This window comes from Cucurbita pepo, chromosome LG10 (assembly GCF_002806865.2).
Source record: "Cucurbita pepo subsp. pepo cultivar mu-cu-16 chromosome LG10, ASM280686v2, whole genome shotgun sequence".
Taxonomy (NCBI): Eukaryota; Viridiplantae; Streptophyta; class Magnoliopsida; order Cucurbitales; family Cucurbitaceae; genus Cucurbita; species Cucurbita pepo.
This window is the reverse complement of record NC_036647.1, coordinates 2102027-2121538: the sequence shown is the minus strand read 5'-3', so window position 1 is coordinate 2121538 and position 19512 is coordinate 2102027. Positions and strand designations below refer to the sequence as shown.

Below are 19512 nucleotides of genomic sequence, written 5' to 3'. Positions count from 1 at the left end.
TCATGCTTGTCCATGACGTGTTTCATAGTTGCTTGGTGTCACAGTCATGCTTGTCCAAGGCTGGTTGTCTATGGCCTCATATCGAATGTTCCGATCATGCTTGTCCATGACCACATATCCATTCTAAATCCCTTTTACATATTTTCATCTTAGATAGACCTTTACTATTTATAACATTGTTTTCTTTCCAATTGACATATTTCCTCGCTCATGTTTTCCAAAACAATTCCAAAACAATTTTCTCAAACGTGACCCGACGCTCAAGTATACACCAACATTGTCCACGAGTCCAAACTTCTCACGACTAACTTGTTCACTAGACTAGAACAAACATCACACAATCACTATCCTGTTATACAAGAGCACTGTGATTCATCGCTTTATCTAATTCTCCAACCGTATCTATGGTCACCACAAGAGAACTATGATCAAGTATACACGTACGATATCTGGTTCACCACTTTAGGCATGTTAGGCATGAACCCATTAATTTGAGGCGAAGAACAATGAGATTGAAAGTTGAAATTGAAATGGAAAGTGAAGAATATTGAATAGAGGAAGAGATGAAGAATGATGAACAGAGATGATATCCCTGAAGAGTTTGAAAAGGGAATAAATTATAGTATTTGAGTTGAGATTATGCAGGGGACATGAACAAGGAACGAACAATTTAGTAAGCACCCAGAGAACAGAGTAATTTTAATAAAAGAATCGAAGAAATCTATAGAACAAGTAACAATTCCCCACCTCTATCTACATCATACTGCTTCATTAACTTTCTTCCCACAAAAATTAGTCAAATCTCCTGCAAAAACCATAATCTTCTCGTCTTCTCCCGTCCCGACCCACCGACCAACCTGTTCCCTAATCACAGTTCAACCCGCAAACTTCTAAAACAGGACCATCTCTGGATACAAATGGGTTGATCCTTACCCAAAGTAATGTTAAGATTGAGGCTAAAAGAATGGACCAAACAACGATGATCGTCGGTATCCGATCCTGTTTCCCTAACAATCCCTTCAGGAACGGGTAGAGGTGGATAATCACCCAAAGAGCGAAAAATAGCCTCCCGAAAAGAGGACCCCAGGAATCGTATCCATTATTGATGGCATCTGAGATCCCGACGATCACACCGACGATGTTTATGATCAACAAGGTCGTGGGAGGTATTAACAATGATGTCCACTTGAAAATATAGAGCTCTGAAAATTCACCATCATCGGCTGCTTTGGATGTAACTGTGAAGTTGGTACTCACACCAGCTAAAACCTTGAGTAGACCTTGGAAGAGAGCAAAAAGATGCGACGAAACGCCTCCGATAACCCAGAACTGCTCGTTCCTCCACCAGTCGTCGATCCCGACACCGCCCCACTGCATCTCGAGGATACCGGTCGCAGCAATTGAAATGAAGAGTGCCATGAAAATAAGACTAGCATAGTTGCTAATCTGCAAATGGTGGATTAACCAAGCCAAGTTAACACAAAATGGAATAATTTTCTACTCAAATACAAATCAAAGAGACCTTCAAGTGAAGAAAAATTCTTGTAAATGTGAGAGAGATTACCTCAGGAACAATAAATTTTCCAGTGAGAAGACAGATAGCTGGAAGACTACAGTAAACGAGCAACGGAATCGAGGTCCACGGATAGACCACCGAGTTTATGTACGAAAATCGTTCCAACCATTTCAACCCGCCTCCATAACCATACCAGATAGGACAGTGTCTGCTCAAGAATATCTCGACGGATCCTAAAGCCCACCGAAGAACTTGGTGTAGACGATCCGAGAGATTGATCGGAGCTGACCCCTTAAACGCGGGTCTCTTCGGAATACAATACACTGACCGCCAGCCATGACAGTGCATTTTGAATCCAGTTAAGATATCTTCAGTCACAGAACCATAAATCCAGCCAACCTGAAATCGTGTTGAAAGGTTTCAGAGACTAAATCTCATAGAACGCGAAAAACGTCACGATTTTCGTTTATTACTAACCTCTTTCCCCCATTCTGTTTTATCTTCATAACCACAACTGATGACTTGAATGGCTTCTCTTAGAAGAGATGCAGCACTCACATCATGAGGAACGCCTCCATTTTCCAACAGGGTCGAGGCGACGAACACTGGAGATTGCCCATATTTCTTCGCCAGTTTTATTTCAGACACGCTCAGTTTCTCTACGCTTAGTTCTGCGGAAAAAACATATGGCGAGTCGTGTTAAATATCTATTATACAAAAAGAAAACAGCATCTTTCAAAGTCGATTCGTTACCTTCGATTCCCTCCTCGATATTCTCGAGAGCATGGATCTGCTTTGATGCTTCTCTGTGCTTCGTCTTCTTCTTTTTCTCTTTCTTAGCCTTTCCTTTCTTGTTCCTTCTAGACCCACAACATAGACAGCACCATTTTGGCAAACAGTTGCATGTTTTGCTTGGCGGTTTTTTCTCGGAAGGAGCGTCAAATCCGTAGAGGGCAACCCTCCGGAAAACACATCCCGTACCGACGTATATCGGTCCTTGTATTCCGTCTAATCCTTTCATGTTAATCTGTATTAAAAAGTTTACATTAGTCTTTCAACTAGGCGATGGTAGACAAATTTAAAGAACACTATCCAACCAATGAATCATATACGTACATCAAAGAATACAACGTTCCGGTTTGAATATCTATCGTGTCGATCGATCCCATCGAATCTTTGAGGAAACTGCACATAACAAACTTTCTTCCCGGATGTCGGATCCATCATGAAACACATAGCTTCTCTAAGTGCCTTGCTATTGTTAATGTAGTGATCACAGTCAACATTAAGAAGATAGGGAGCGTTTGACAGAACAGCTGAGACCCGAATCTACGAAGCAGAAAATGGAAAGAAGAGTAAGGTTTACGGGTAGCGTAATCGTGATCAAATGGCAGTAGCTGAGTGATGGTCGTTTAAAGATTCAGGGGAAGAAGATTTTAGCTTAATACGTACCAGTGAATTCATGGCACCGGCCTTTTTGTGATGTTCGAACCCTGGCCGCTTTTCACGAGATACATAAACCAAACGTGGCAGCTCGTTTCCTTCAATGTCGCATACTCCGTTCTGGCCAAGGAAAACCTGTGAAGGCACAAATGCAAAGTATCTTTAGCTTGTACTAACAATACCTCATTCATTTGTAGGTTTTAGAGCTTCAAAACAGCAAGCCGTTCTTATTAACAAAATATTGACAGATTTCGAAGATATATTACCTGAATCATGCCGGGGTGGTCTCGAACATTGTTCCCAGGCCATGGAGTACCGTCTTGCATTGTCCAGCCATCCTCGGGAACCTTTTGAGACATGGAGACCAAAGCATTTATCCTAACCTTAAACTCTTCGTACTCTCTCTGTTGAAAGCAAAGTGAATGAACAGACAGTCAGTAACATTGTTACAGCAAACCAGAAGGATATTGTAACCGTCCAAGTCCACCGCCACTAGCAAGATATTGTCCTTTTTGGGCTTTCCCTTTCGGGCCTCCCTAGCAGACGCGTTATAAAAGCTCAAAGAGGACAATATCTGCTAGCGGTGGGCTTATGCTGTTATCAGCATCCTAACTTCAACCACCGTTCTAAATGAGGTTATATAATTTGCACAAATTGAAAGGAAAAAACTACGATTGTAACAAACCTTCATCGCTCGCCTTTCCCTGACAAATGCTGGGTGGACCTTGTTCTTCAAATAATCGATCTTCTGAGAGAAATAAAACTCGGGGGCACGGGGCTCGATATTGAATTTCTTACAGAAAGGGACCCATTTCCTTGCAAATTCAGATGTCTCCGAGAGTGCTTCGAATGTTAACATGGCTGCACCATCATCCGAGACATAGCATGCAACTTTATCGACTGGGTAGTCGACTGCAAGGATGGAAAGTACTGTATTTGCCGTGATCAATGGAGGTTCTTTCGTTGGATCGACAGTACTAACAAATACGTCCACACTGGCTAATTCAGAAGGCTTCCCTTCTTTCTCATACCTGAAAATGTGAAAACCGAATAATCAGGCCAAGCTTCCGAAAGTACACGGAGAAATCTCCAAACTACCAAATAAACGTTTTTAATCATCACCTCAGTGACAGCCTATCGAGATAAGTTTCCCGTACTATTGGACACCATTTTGGGAACTGATCCAGAATCCACGAAACGGCGAACCATATTTCACATATTACCGAAGTTAACCACAGGCCATAGGCATCTTTAACTGGATGAAGAATTCTGTACTGGAAAAACAGGCCGAGAATAACAAGACGAAGCAAGATGATTAATCTGTACGGATTTATCCTGCTCGAAGAGATGGGTAATTTCCTTGATAGTGGTTGCCTAGCTTCATCCATCCTGTCGAACGGTACAACGAGAGTAAAAGAAGCCATGAAATTAGTTGAATTTCTTGCCAAATTCCACATGAAACTACACGGGAATGCTAAAACGTCGAGTTACAATAACAGATCACGAAAGATCAAACTTAGATAGCGTAACACACGAGCATGTAAACAAGCATATAACATGCACAAAACACTTCTAACTAACAGTGGCTTACATGGGCAAATCGGGATCATCGATATCGTTTCCACCATCATCAACTCCTTGGTGTTTCACCACTTGAAGTTTATCATTTTGCTTCTTCTTCCAATCTTCCATTCGGTCCTTCCATGCCACGCTCCCATAACCATACACCGCAATATCTTTTTGGGGAACCATCGGTCTAGGTTGAGCTACGGGATGGGAATCGAGATGTCAACCATAATGTATAAACCATGCGTATTAGAAACAAGCATTTGAAAGCCTCAACAACTTACAAGGAATTGATGGATCATGGAAAGGCATTGGATGGACTCGATTCCCGTGACCCATAAAATGGGGCACAAGAGCATGTTGATCAGAAGAAATCTCATAATCCTACCACACGAAAACGCATCATTACACAGGTTTCATTATGAAAATCAACAATTAGCATAACCAAGTCGACGAGAGAGTGTTGAAGAACATCACTTACCACCTCGCCATATGTCAGGAGAGGAATCTCAGAACCAAGGGGAGAAGGTTCGACCTCCGACTGTCCACGGCCCGTGTTATGGTACGAGCCATACGTTCCCTCTCCAGAATGATAAGGGCCCACAGAATCAAGGTTTGCATAGTCGAACTCGTTGTCCAAATCATCGATACCATCTTCATCCTCATCACCCTCAACCCTCGGACTACCTGCAGTTTCCAACAACGATTAGAACCCGAAAAAATCATAATAACATAAGAACGATGCTAAGAACCCTACCTTTAATACGTTTGTATCTGGTTTTACACTGTGGACAGGCTTGGTTTCCCTCTCTTCTCTCATACTCATAACAAGGTCTACAAACTGGGAAAGCACATTCATTACAGGCAACAAAGAGCTCTCCCTCAACAGTTAACTCAACCTCGTCTCCACAAATCTGACATGTTTGTCCACTCAATTCCTTCACAGCCTTGATCTGAAAAAACCAAACAAAAAAGGAAACACTAGAATAAGAACAAGTCCAGCACTGATCATCTTGAACAGTACAGCCAAAACATAGCTGAGGCGAGATTTTGTTCCAGCCCTTTTCAGGGTTAGATCATAAAAGACTATATGAACATGTTAAAAAATGAAACTTTACATCACAAAGCAAAAAGCATCTGAAAATCTTTGCAGTATCAAAATGAAATAGAAACTAAATATCTTCAATTCAATCAACTCCTACTAAAAAATCTACACAAGCAACAGGACATGCATAGAAACTCCCTACAAGAACGAAGAATCAAAGCCCCAAATTGTCCATTTCCAAGAAACCCCAAGTTAAAACGAAAACAAACTCAGAAAAATCCTCAAAAAATGAGCCAATGTGTCGTATTATCGAAGCGTGAAGGAGCGCTAATCTTACCCGAGCAGTCTCGTCTGCATTGATCAGAACAAACTCGTTTCGATTATGAGACCCAGCAATGAGTCTCCCAGCGGTATCCATCGTTCACAATAGCACTCTTGAAGTGAAACAAAACCCAGATTGTAGAAATAGGGGAATCCTAATTAGAAGCCGATCTCGAAGCAAATGAGTCCGCCCCTCACAAATTACCCCAAAAAAACTTCATCTTTGCCATAAAAAAACTTCAATCTTCAGCAACCACCATGGAAAAAACAACTAGAAACGCATATTTTCGTGGATTCCCTGAGTCCCCTTAGCAAAACTGGGTGACCCCCGTCTTAATCTATGCCAGAACCAAAGGGATAAACAAGAAAAAAGGAAAAGAAAGAGATAGAGATAGAGATAGAGAGAGATGGAGATAGAGAGAGATTGTATTTTTGTGTGGAAATGAGAAGGCGTAGAAGAGAAGGAGATAATAAGAGAGGGATAAAGGGGCTCGTATGTGTGAGTGAAAAGAAAGGTGGGCCCAGAAGTGTGGTGGTGGCGCTGGGCAGTGCCCACCACCGGAGTTGGTGGCGAAAGCGAAGAAGAGAGAAAAAAAAACCGAAAACCCACTTCAAAAAACAGAGTGTTTGGGTAAAGAAACACACAGAGAGAGAGAGAATCTGAGAGAGAGAGCGAAGAATTTGAGAGAAACCCAAATGAAATTGGATTAAGAAGAATAAGGAGAGATTAGAGAGAGATAGAGAGAGGAGGAAGGAAGTAGGATCTGCTGACTGCTCACGCGGCAAAGATTATGTCTTTTTCCTTTATCTCTCTGTCTCTCGCGCATCTGTGAGCAGTGTTGGCGCTTGCTGGAAAACGCGTTTTTTACTTTTTATGGGTTTTGGGTGTAAGAAAAAAATGTAAAATCTGAAACTTTTTTCATTTTGATCTTCGCGATCGAATTCCTTTGGATCACAATTGGGAATTAGGGTTAGGGTTGGGGTTAGGGTTAAAAATGGAGCGTTACTAAGAAGACGGAGTTGACTATTAAATAACGTTTGACTATAATACGCTTCCCTTCTTACCTTCCAAGTTTCTTTTTTAGCCCTTCCATGTTCCATCTCGGTTTTCACCCGGTTTTTTCGGGTCAAACCCGACTTCTTCTTTATTACCTTTTTTTTCTTTTTTTTTTTAATGTATTTTATCTTGTTTTTTGGTTCCATAAATTATTAAAATATACTTTTTATTTTTAGCTTTGGAAAATGTTTTTTCTTTTAAAAGTCATATTTTTATACCAACCCATCCCATCCATCCTTTAAATCATCGAACAAAAATTAAGATTTAAAACGATGCAATGATAGCTTTGAACGTAAAGTTCTATCGTCACACCATGTTCGTCTATATCCTATGTCGGTTGGAGAGGATAACGAAGCATACTTTGTAATGGTGTGGAAACCTCTCTTTAACGTACGCGTTTTAAAAATCATAAGGTTGACAGCAATACGTGAACAATATTTGCTAGGAATGAGTTTGGGCTGTTACACTGTTCTAGGTCACAACCATCCTATTTTGCATCACTGATTGATCTAAAAGAATAAATGTATTTCTAAACCGTATGTCCGTTAATAAAAAATTAAAGTATACTAATGGAAACAAAAATGTAAATATTAATGTGGAGATTAGTACTCGAAATTGAGATTAATTAGTAAAATGATAAGTTAATGTGGACGAACCACATTAATTAAAGAGAATAGTCATAAGTTTAATGATTTGGGGCAATACACATATTTGGGTCTCTAAACAAATAACTTCTTCCACCTAACTTTTAATACATTTCTTAATCATCCATTATTATCTCCATTAATAATCCCTTGACCCAACCTACATTAATATTGCTCCTCCAAATTTTATAAACCATAAGATTTATTTTTCCTTTATATTTTTTATTATTGTATTTTTTTTTTAATTATTAAATATAAATTCTTCACGACTATTTTATATTAACCGTCTTGAGGTGATATTTGTCTGGATGTTACTAAAGATTAAAAAAACAAACATATAAATTATAGATAAGCTTAGAGATGTTCATTGAGACAGAGGTGAGACTTTACTCATTTTCGTCCCTATTTCCTATTATAATTTTAATTTATGCAAAAGAAATTAATTTATTTTTCGACGATTAAAACAAAAATTTTAATTTCAATATTACGATATAGTATTTTACACTTTATATATATATAAAACGAGACAGCACAAAATAATAATATTTTGTTTCAACAAAATTTCACATTTTGGAGTTTATATTAAAAAAATAAAGGGTAATTTAAGTAATTTAACTNAAAAAAAAAAAAAAAAAAAAAAAAAAAAAAAAACCCAAAATCTAGGGTTAAAATGGGAGAGGAGTAACTTTGTCGTGTTTTATTTACTTTTAAAAATTTTACCCGAAGATAGAATCGTGGCGCGGAAATTTACGTAGCGGTAAAAAAAAGCGTTATTTTATGTATAAAATAAAATGAAAATTTGACCGGAGGAGGACGGGGAGTCACGGAGTCGATGTCACACGGGGCCCACCACTGTTTATTATTATTATTTATTACCATTTACCAGAAAAGACACAAAAAAACTACCGTGTCTGTTCGTTTAGAAATTAGAGAAACTGGTTGTGGAATTTAATAAATTATTATATTTCTTTCCCGAGCTATTTTATTTTATTTTATTTTCCGAGATAATTAACGCAAATGATTTATTATTATTTGAATTTCTGAAATGCCACGTGGTACCTACCGGTGTCGGAGGATCAATTAGAAAGAACGTAGTTTTTTTTTTGTTTTGTTATTTTATTATATTTTTAAAGTTTTCATTTTCTTATTATAACTTTAATCATTAATGTATCAATGTTACTTTCTCATATTCTCATTTTGACCCCTTGCTTTTTCTAAATTTGTGTTTCTACCCTTCATAATATTATAATTAAAATATTAAGTCTCTGACATTGTAAATTCGTGTTCATGTCTGTATTTTGAAGAACGTAACAAATTTGACATTTGGAAACTTTTAATTTAAATAAACGACATTTTCCATAAAAAAAAAGTAATTTTAATTTTGGTTCGTTTTTTAGAAAGATATATTTTGATTTATCTTTTTTAATTAAACGTTAAGAAACGTTTGTCTTAGTCGTTCTAATCTAGAAAAATGACAAATTTGGTTGTTTACTAAAAGTTAACACAAGTTTCGAATCCAATAAAAAAGCTTTTCAAAGTCACGAATGCATTTCGAGAAATTTACACGAATAAGATGTCATGTTAAAATATAACGTCAAAAAATAATATTTATTTGAAATAAATTGGCAAAAGATCTCACAGTTCACTCCCTTTGAGGGCTAGCATCCTCACTAACATGCTGACACACTATTCAATGTCCGACTCCAAAACTCACTACTAGTAGATATTATCATTTTTGGGTTTTTCCTTCCTTGTTTCTCCTTATGTTTTTTAAAACGCGTCTATTAGGAAGATGCTTATACACTCTTATAAATAATGTTTTGTTCTACTGTTTAATTAAGATGAGATCTCAGAAATGTGTTGAGATGGACGTCGAATTTAGAGTAAGTCTATATGATCATATCGAACAAAAGGTTATAGATCGGGACGTTCCCATGGCGAAGGGTAATTTGGGAAATGAAAAGAAAATGATGGGAAGGGGTTCACACGTGTGAGGATGTGAAATTTGGTTGCTTTTGTTGGGAGGGCGTGAGCCCTAAGGAACACAGCCTCGCCCACACTATGCAATTTACAACAATCCATGTGATTTTGCCCCCCTCTCTCTTTATTCACTTTTCTTCAACATTCAGTCACTTGCAAATCAATGTTCATCCATTCATTTTTTTTTTATATTTATTTTATATTTGATAATAATTTTATTTTAACTTATAAATACTATTTCGACTTATAATTTTTATCTTATTTATTAATAAAAAATTTGAATGATTTGCTATTGTATTTATATAAAATTTACGGAAAATAATATATGAATGCAATAAAGTTTGTTTTATTTAATTTGTATGTATAAATTAAAATTAAATAAAAAAAAAAAGAGGAGATTTTGTGCATGATTTAATTAGGAATTTTGCAATGAAACTGTAATCTATGGGAAAAAAGGGTTTAGGGTTAAAAGGGGAAAGGAAGTACAATCAGAAAGTTAATTTAATTTTTTAAACCAATCACCGAACGCCACTCATGAAAAGTGCTTAAGAGGGGGCCCACCGTTAGAACCCAAAATAATAATCACAATGATAATGATATTTTGAAAATTAATTAACTAATTGATTGATTTAGCCACGGTGGATTATACTCAGGGACTTCCCAATGGGTGAGCGCCACGTGGGGTGGACAAAACAATGGGTTTAGGGTTAGAATTGGGGATTGAAGTAGGGCCGTATTAGCGTTTGGTTCGACGAAAAAAAGAAACACACAAAAAAGTTAGGGCGAGAGTGGCGTAGCCTCCACCCCACGAGAACCCCAAAAAATAAAAATTAAAATATATATATATATATATATATATATTTTTTTTTGTAATAATCGTTGGATATAAATATAAAAACGAATTTCGAGTGAAAATTTTTAGAATTTATCTAATAATTTTTTTTTTTTTTTTTTTAAAGTTGATATATGAATTACAAAATTTAGGGGTCAAATGAACGGTGGGATGATGATGGAAGACAGGTGTAAGGGTAGAGTTGTTTTGGTTTGGTGGAAAGTGAAATGGAAGTTTAGAGAGAGAGAGAGGGGGGGGGAGAGAGAAAATAGGGTTTGGGGGTTTAGAAAGTATGGAAGAGGGAGACAATGGGAGGCAGCTCCCCATGTGTTAAAATGAGGAATCCAGCCTAGCGCCAGGCCAACCTCTGTCTCTTCTTTAGCCACGTGTATAATATATATATATTATAAATGAAAAGAAATCCGTTAAAAATAAATGAAATTTTTTACGATAATAAAGAATGAAATAAGAGGTGGAGAAAGAATTACGCTTAACATTTAGTCTTCTCTGGTTAAATTCATAGATGAAAAAGAATATTTATTAAAATTATCTTTTTTTTTTAATATAAAAAAGGTTAATATTTGGATGAGATGATTTGTAGAAATTTACAACTCATGAATTAAACGCATTGGAATTAATTCCCAAATAATATTCGTGTATTCTCTTTCACTCTCTCTTTGTATTTTTTTTTTTTTTTTGAGAATAATTTGAGATAAGAAAAAATGTAGTAAAAATAATATTTGGTTAATTTATATGAAATATATGCTGCAATAAAACCATATAGTAAAAAGAATCAATGAATGAGTTAGCTTCAACTATTTTTTTCGATGGATTTAATTTCAAAAGTGTAAAATAAAAAAATAACCAATTATTCTGATTTGGACAGCGTTTGTAAGCTTAATGATACTCATTTTATCAAATCAATGACATCATTTATTCTTTATGGTTCGATAAAATACTCATGAACAAGGACTAAATTTTAACTTGGGTCAAAGTTGTAATTTAATGATTTTATTTGTTAATTTTTAGTTTAAGATGTCTATAATGACTATATTGATTTCATATTTTGTGGTTTACATTTTAGGAGCACTTTTAAAATTTAAGACAAATTTTGAAAACTAAAAGAAATAGTTTTAAAAAACAAATTACTATTTTTAGAATTTAGCTAAAAACTCTAATATTTACATAAGAGAATAAAAACCAAGATTAAGAAATTGTGAGAAGGCCAAACAATTTTTTTAAAAAGATTAAAAAAAAAAAAAAACCAAATGATTATCAAACGAGATCTAAATTTGTAATTTAACCAAATATTTATAATTTTTAAGGAAACAAAACATTCCTTACACTGGTGTGAAAACTCCTCCCTAACAGACACACTTTAAGAACCTTGAGAGAAAGTTCTTGAATGAAAAATTTAAATTAACGGTAGGCTCATGATATTAGTTCTCATTTGGAATAATTGAGTGAGTATAACTACTACCTGAAGCTAGAGAGTGAAAAGTCCAAAACACATAAGCTGAAGTTAAGTGAGAGAGAGGGAACACTGAATAATGATGAGTAGGTGAAACTTGAAAGCCAGAAGAAGACATAGGAAATGATGTCAGATGGAGAAGGATATTTCAAAGTGATATTATGATGGAAATTTAATGAATTTGGAAGGCAGGTCCAACTACTGACTTGTGTTCAACACAATCTTCATTTACTTTTGTCAGTGTAACCCAATGCCACTTGATTCTTGTAAATTTGGTACACCAAATTCAAGGTATCAACCTTTGTTTTGGCTCTGTAATGAATATGTTTCTGCACTTTCTTCCATTTTGAGGGCAAACAAAGTGTCTTACCATTGCTGATTGCCTCTCTTCGAGTTCTTTACCTGATGATTTGATGGATGATTTAGACACTGATAAAAGGAATAAAGACTTCAATTCTAAGGGTCAATGAATGAGAGTTGCACAAACGTCATAAAACAATATGGTTTCGTCGTCGGAGTTCGGAATTGGAATGGACAACAAACAAGTTTATGAGCTTTAGCTGATACCCATCAAGGACTAAGTTTGAGGCATGGAGAGGGTTTGGATGATCAGTCAAAAAGCAACCAGATATTATGTTTCGGTTACGATTGGCATTCTGCAGAACCTGAAACAAAGCACACAGGAGATCAATCTAAATGCCAGAAATCTACACAAGAAGTTCCAGAGAATGGACAATAAATATTCAACTAATTCACTTGAAATTATCAGTTTTGAGATGCAACTTTCAACACCAAATGGTCTAAAACGAATTGTAATCCACCAGGTGAAAACTCTTGTACAATGCAGGCTGCCTATGACTGTACGTAATGGGACTGTATCAGGTAAGGGTAGAACAATAAATTAGGGGGTTGAGATTGTTCTAAATCTCTTGATATCAAAACCTATCCTATCATGTACAGCTAAGACTTGTAGGGTAAACTGAATTCAAGTTTGAGACCCCAAGCAATAAGAAACAACTTTTCAGTCAAGTAATCAAACGTTATCAAGCAACTTCATTAAGTTAATGACCCAAAATCATGAATTATTGTACTCATAAGGATTCCTATTGTCAATCCGTCTATGTCAATTTGATATTGATTGATAAATTAATATTCAGCAGCATTATCGTGGCTCATAAACACCACAGGTTTCAAACTCTAATAATTCAAGATTGGAATAACTGCATTAAATTGTATCAAGAAGTGGAAAATTAAACACCTCAGATCAGCATAATGTGCATTATTAATAAGTTGAGTAAATTCATTTCTCCTTACTCTTGGTCCTCATGTCTTCCAAACCCGAATCGTCCCGTCTACCGAGGCAGTTATCATACATTTATCTTTCGGGTGGTAACTCACACTCGTCACCTGTGAAAAGGAAAGAAGGAAAGAAGCCTCTGTAAGTATCTGTGTATTTTAGAACCATCACCATCGCCTTAATTTCCATCTTGCTGTACTTGTATATGAGTATTTAGATAACAATGTTTTTTTCTTTATCAAATATGTATATATATTAAAATAAAAGCACTTTCTGCACAAAAATGCATTATGATTATATACAATTTCATAAATATAAACGTTTTTTTTTTCGATAATGATAATACCCTGAATGTACTCTACAGTATCCTCAAAGTTCAGTTTATTTTCTATGCCACTTAATTCACATCAACTAAATATTTCATTATAAATTACATATTTAACTATAAGGAAAGACAATACATTCATTAAATTTAAATTCAATTATTAGAACAACTTAACTTAATTAGAATTTTATATAATCGAAGTTAATTTAATTTTAGTGCAATTATACTTTAATTAGTGTTCAATTAATTGTAAAATGAGATATTAACAAATTTAATAGAAATTCATTTGATATAAATGTGGGTACAGATACAAATTAATTCCATGTAGCTATTTAGTAGTGAATAACATCAATGTATTGATAATTATTTTTAGCATAAAATTGAAAGTAAGGAATACAGAGAATTAATGAAAAAGATATAAAGGGAAGTGAAAGACAAAAATGTCATAAGACGATGATCTCTGAACGTCATTGCATCGATATCCTACGTTCCTAAAAAGAAGATGGAATTAGGGGGTGGAGGGGCACCTAACATTAATGAAGAATAGAATGGTCTCATTCAATACTCTATTGACTCAAAGGAAACAATGACATTTAAAACCACCCATCGGTTTTTGCTGCAGCTCTTCATCCCATGATTCTAACTTCCGAGAGAACATTTTTAACCAACCCCTGAGCTAATATTATTCAGGACATCAATTGTGGAGAAAATCCAACATAGGCTTCAAAAATGGAGGTTTTCTTTTCATCTCCAATGGAGGTAGGCAAGCACTCATCCAATCTACCCTTTCTAATGTCTTTGAATTATCTATCCTTGTTCAAGATGCCAACCAAAATTGCAAAAACAATTGAAAATATTATTAGGAACTTGCTTTGGGAAGGTGCTAAGGAAGATGGCGGATGCACAGGTGAGTTGAGCAAAAACTCAACTTTGTCTTCAACGGTTGGTTTAGGTATAGGCAATCTCAAGCATCGAAACAACGCTCTTTTATCTAAATGGATATGGATATGCCTCCGTGAAGATGGTGCTCTTTGGTAGAATGTCATTAAAGCAAAGTACTACCCTATGGCCGGAAACCAATGTTGGCAATATCTTCCAATTTAGGTCTTCAAAAGCTCCATGGAGATCTATTTAGCATGATGTTTGGGATGGTTAAAACCTATATTAGAAGATGTTTGGTCAAGGGTATTCACACCTCTTGTTGGCATGATGTTTGGGTCAATGATACTGAGTTGGCCTCCTTGTATTGTATCCTAAGCTGTATAGGCTCTCCAATCGATCTAATGCTACTGCGGCTGATGTTTGGAATGCTGAAAACGAATTTTGGGATATGGGGCTTCGAAGGAATGTTAAAGATGATGAAATTGTAGAGTCGGCACCTCTTTCCTATATTCTAAGTCAATTCTTTAACGACTTTGAATGATTCCTGGAATTTAACTCTTGACCCATCTAAAAAGTTTACAGTTTGCACTTTGATGGATGCATTAGTGAAGCCGAGAGGTCATGTCACTAAATCATTATAAGAGTTGACCTAACAAAACAGTCCTCATATGGAAACAATCTGAAGAACTTTAAGTTTGAGGGTGCTAGGACGAGGTCTTCTAAAGTGCCTGCAAGGCAAGCAACGAACTTGGACTCCACTAATAACTCATCTGATTGGTAAACTTTCTCTCCAATAAAACAATCCTCTTAACCTTTCAAGATAGATCAATGATAAAACGGTGTACTGTTGAAGGAAGTGACATAATGTTAGGCCCATTAACATTGCTCACAGGTGTAGAAGAACGTGATTAAATGCCTGGTATGACAGATGTCAGTGGAATCATTCAACTGAGCAGGAGATCGAGCAGGAGATCAATTTCCAGCCCCATTCTTTCTCATCCACACTAGACAAAATGATCAATAAAGATGGTGATTTACATACAGATTATAATACTTGAAAAAAAACTCATTTCACACAAATTCCTGATCTGTCATAGACTCCTAGACGACTGCTTGATTAACTAAGCAGAACCACCATTACTCAAAGCTGGCTTTGGAATCTAAGATATCAGTAAATCTGGGTTTAACTGGTGAATTTTTTCGAGACAGCATTTTGCATGCATAAAGGAAATTTCAAGTTCTTGATACCCTTGGACTTAGCCAATGCCCACTCCAGTTTCTAAGCCTTAATGAGTAAGATATATAAACCCTTCCTTGGGATGTTTGTAGGGGTCGTTTCTATGACTTACAAATATAATTCTTTAACCTTGAAAGAGACAAAGAGCATTTACGTGGTGATGCCTTCAATCAATCCGAAGTTAAGTCTTCTACCAGAGTGTTTTCAATCTTGTCAGGTGCTTGTATTAGTGCATTCAAGTAAATTTTATCCAGCTTCTCCAATGTGCAGATGGCGGTTGATTGGAGATCTTGGTGTGAGTATCAAGTAGAGAATGTGTGTGATTTTGGCCCAAATGACAATTTTGTTGTTATATCCATGTGCATGGGGGAGCTTAGGCTGTGCCCACAGTCCGTCACCACATCCCTAAATTGTGAGAGTGCTTCTACGTAGACATGACCTTGCGAACAAGACTAAGTTGACCAAACAATTCGCATTCTTCTTTATGCCCATTTGTATTCTTTCATTTTATCTCAATGAACGATCAATTTCTAATCCAGTTGATGGAGTAACAAACATAGGAGATAAACATAAGCATGCATAAGTTGCAGTTTGTGAGATTTGCAGATGCATGCAGTGTAAATATTGACTACCTATAATTTGTGAAAAAAAAAAAAAAAAAAGCTGTTTCAGTGTCAAATCACACTCACTACATTCTAAAGGTCATCTATTGCCTACTAGAACATTATTAAAGCTCAGATAAGAGGTCTAGAATGAAAACTACGGAATGAATATGCAGCTTTTTTTATTCTAAAAACTTTATCATAAACATAAAAAATAACTGAGAGAGAGAGAGAGAGAGAGGGATGCACTAGATCACATAAACCGAGCAGGTGAAGGAATAAAGACTTACGACAGAGGAATGAGCTCGAAACTTGGAGACAACAGATGCATCTACTAAATCCCAGAAATAAATGTATCCATCCTCAGATCCGCCAGTTACATGCGCATCAGTATTCGTAAGGCAGCAATCCAGCTTGTAAGACTAGTGAAAACACCAGAGATGTACCGACTAATAAAGTATGATAGTCAAGATTGAAAAATAATTGAGGGTGTCTAAATTTGAAGAATATGATGAGAGTACGCATAAAAATTACTTCAAGGATCTATAAGAGCACAGATGGAGTAAAAAATTACAGGAAAAAATAATGATGACATACCAATTATTCCTATAAATTTGATTGTTAAACAAACAAAATTAAACGGAGTATGGCACTGCCAAGATTCAGATCATGCTAACCTTACAAGTATGGCCCTTGTATTCTTGTAATAGCTCACCAGAAGACCTTACATGAAAAAAAAAACCAGTTTAAGAGTTTTGAATATTAATAAACACACGTGAAGAAACATTTTACATTATTACAAAAGTTAAACATACCTGTCCAATAGTCGGAGAGTTGAATCTAAGCAACTAGCTAATACGCAATTAGCATCGTTGGACATGGAGATACAATTTACAGGCTGCCCCAAGTTATCTGATATTTCTCTATTTGTAGANAAAAAAAAAAAAAAAAAAAAAAAAAAAAAAAAAAAAAAAAAAAAAAAAAAAGACGAGTTGTCATTAGCGAATGCAAGGGGCTTCTCGTCTCTGCCTAGTTTAAAAACTTATTTTCAAAAACCAGTTTCTTTCTTCCATTTTTTTCTTGGACGAGAAACAAAAATCTACCCACAGCACACAACCAAATAGTTAAAGAAGAATCCTTTGTGAGGGAATCAAAAGTAACAACACTATCTTATTTTAATAAATCATTTAGCTAAAATTCTGGTTTGCAAGAGAAGTTAAAAAAGCTCAATTGATCTTCATTGTAAAACTGATGGGATGTTGTCATAACAATTGCAATCCTAGCAAAGTCCCCCCGCCCACCCCCTACATGACTACATACCTGCCAATTCGCATGTCAAAAGTTCGAACAGTGCCATCAACACTTCCTCCAATAATTTCACTTTTTGTTAAGCAAACAGACATTACACTGTCTGAAAATGTATCAATGATCTGAAGAACAAGCAAATAAGATAAACAATCGACTAGACTGACAGCTAATGAAACTTCTTGAGAAGTGAAGTAAGAAGTAAAAATTCAAACCTGAATTGGCTCAGTGCTATGAGATCTGCAATCCCAAGCACGCAATGATTGATCATAGCCTGCTGAGACTACGACAGAAGCATACTCATTAAATTTCACAGCATTCACCTAAAATAGAAAAATGTAGATAATTGCAAGATTACAAGAAATGAAATCAAGTAAGATGAATTTAATTCTTCCAAAGGCAGCTTGAATAGAAGAAAAGAAAACAAAGATTACGAAGGATCCAACTGGAAATTTTCAATAAACTGTTAGATGGTTCGAAAATTGAACTTGAAATCATAAATATAAAAGAACACGGTTAACCTCGCCATCATGTCCCCGAAATTTCCGAATGACGCGGCCTGTAGATACATCCCAGTAGAAGACTTGCCGATCACCGCCGCATGAACATAACTTGGAGTTGTCCCTAAAGCAAACAGGGGAACATACATACAACACATACATTAGTTGAAGTGCAAACGAGCCCTAAAATTGAAATCTGAGGAACACTCCAATTCTTCACAGAAAAGGGGAAGAAGATAAAGGAATTACGGGGTGACATGGACGTCGCGGACTTCACGGCCATGTGATTTGTAGGTCTTAATGTGAATACCACGGTGAGGATTCCAGAGGCGAATGGTGCGGTCCTTGCCACAGCTGAGGCAATAATTGCCATCGCTATTGAACCTCGCAGCTAGAACTCCACCTTCATGCCCTTTCAGGACATTAGCCTCCTTCGTCGGTAATTCTGATACACTCATACTTCTCCGTCCCCGCCTTTACAGCCTCCTTCTTTCAATGAGATTCATCGCCGGATGGCGCGCGTACTCAAATTTAAGTCCCTTTTAAGGAACTACGGAAAATACGAGATTANAAAAAAAAAAAAAAAAAAAAAAAAAAAAAAAAAAAAAAAAAAAAACATCAAAATCCTCTAGTAATGTATATATAAGTGACCAACTTTAGGGCATAACTCTAATACCATGTTAGTATTCACGATCTCCATAATGGTAAGTTTAGGGCAGGAATCACGATCTCCACAATGGTAAATTTAAGGCATGATTCTAATACCATTCTAGGAATCACGATCTCGATATGGTCCACTTTGAGCATAAGTTTTCATGACTTTGCTTTACGCTTCTCATAAAGGCCTTACAGCAATGGAGATAATATTCTTTTATTATAAACCTATTATCACTTCCTAAATTAGGTAGACTTTCATCCAACACTTTTCTCTTCAGGTCCAAGACTCAAATTCACCTCACATAATGTTCCGAATTAATTAGGTTGATTAAGATATACCATATTACTTGTCGTAAATAAAAAATGAAAGTTATGGAACTACGACGTATTGATTAATAATAATTGTCCTCTGTTTTATTTATGAGAATTATAATATTTTTTATGTAGAAATAATGTATGGCCTATTAGCTCAGTTGGTTAGAGCGTCGTGCTAATAACGCGAAGGTCGCAGGTTCGAAACCTGCATGGGCCATCTGTTCTTTTTTTTTTTAAATAGTTCGTTCTCCTCCCGTCCACCCCTGTGCTTCTTATCCTATAGTAACGTAACACGAGGAAAATGAAAATGGGCTTTGGGCCGTTACGGCCCATATGTTGCGAATATTAACGTTCTTATTTCTTCTTAGATTTTATTTATAATAATTTCATAACCAATAAAACTTATTTTAAATTCATTTCGATTTAATTTAAAACATGATTTCTATCTTAAACTATTGTTATGGTGGTTAAGATATCAATTACGGTAATTAAGGTAGCATGAAGGTAAATTTCGACA

The 19512-nt window shown here is 35.9% G+C and overlaps 2 protein-coding genes and 1 non-coding gene across 3 annotated transcripts; 1 reads left to right on the top strand and 2 right to left on the bottom strand.

Annotated features, from left to right (window-relative positions):
• Positions 1-589: 589 nt before the first annotated feature.
• LOC111803521 (cellulose synthase A catalytic subunit 2 [UDP-forming]-like) lies at positions 590-6803 on the bottom strand. The gene is made up of 14 exons (XM_023687962.1): positions 5908-6803; positions 5283-5478; positions 5007-5212; positions 4810-4909; positions 4551-4725; positions 4082-4348; positions 3645-3990; positions 3226-3363; positions 2969-3094; positions 2633-2845; positions 2270-2543; positions 1994-2187; positions 1565-1915; positions 590-1446 (listed from the first exon to the last, which is right to left on the bottom strand). Exons 1-14 carry the CDS (start codon positions 5986-5988, stop codon positions 865-867), a joined length of 3249 nt encoding a protein of 1082 aa, XP_023543730.1. The 5' UTR covers positions 5989-6803; the 3' UTR covers positions 590-864.
• Positions 6804-12308: 5505 nt separating this feature from the next.
• LOC111803140 (WD repeat domain-containing protein 83) lies at positions 12309-18555 on the bottom strand. The gene is made up of 9 exons (XM_023687424.1): positions 18273-18555; positions 18045-18147; positions 17739-17846; positions 17539-17648; positions 17034-17141; positions 16896-16941; positions 16509-16640; positions 13190-13282; positions 12309-12540 (listed from the first exon to the last, which is right to left on the bottom strand). The coding sequence occupies exons 1-8, from the start codon at positions 18479-18481 to the stop codon at positions 13199-13201; spliced, it is 900 nt and encodes a 299-aa protein (XP_023543192.1). The 5' UTR covers positions 18482-18555; the 3' UTR covers positions 12309-12540; positions 13190-13198.
• A 583-nt stretch (positions 18556-19138) lies between these two features.
• On the top strand, positions 19139-19212 carry TRNAI-AAU. Its single transcript has one exon. It is a non-coding gene; the product is annotated as a tRNA-Ile (tRNA).
• The last annotated feature ends 300 nt before the right edge of the window (positions 19213-19512 follow it).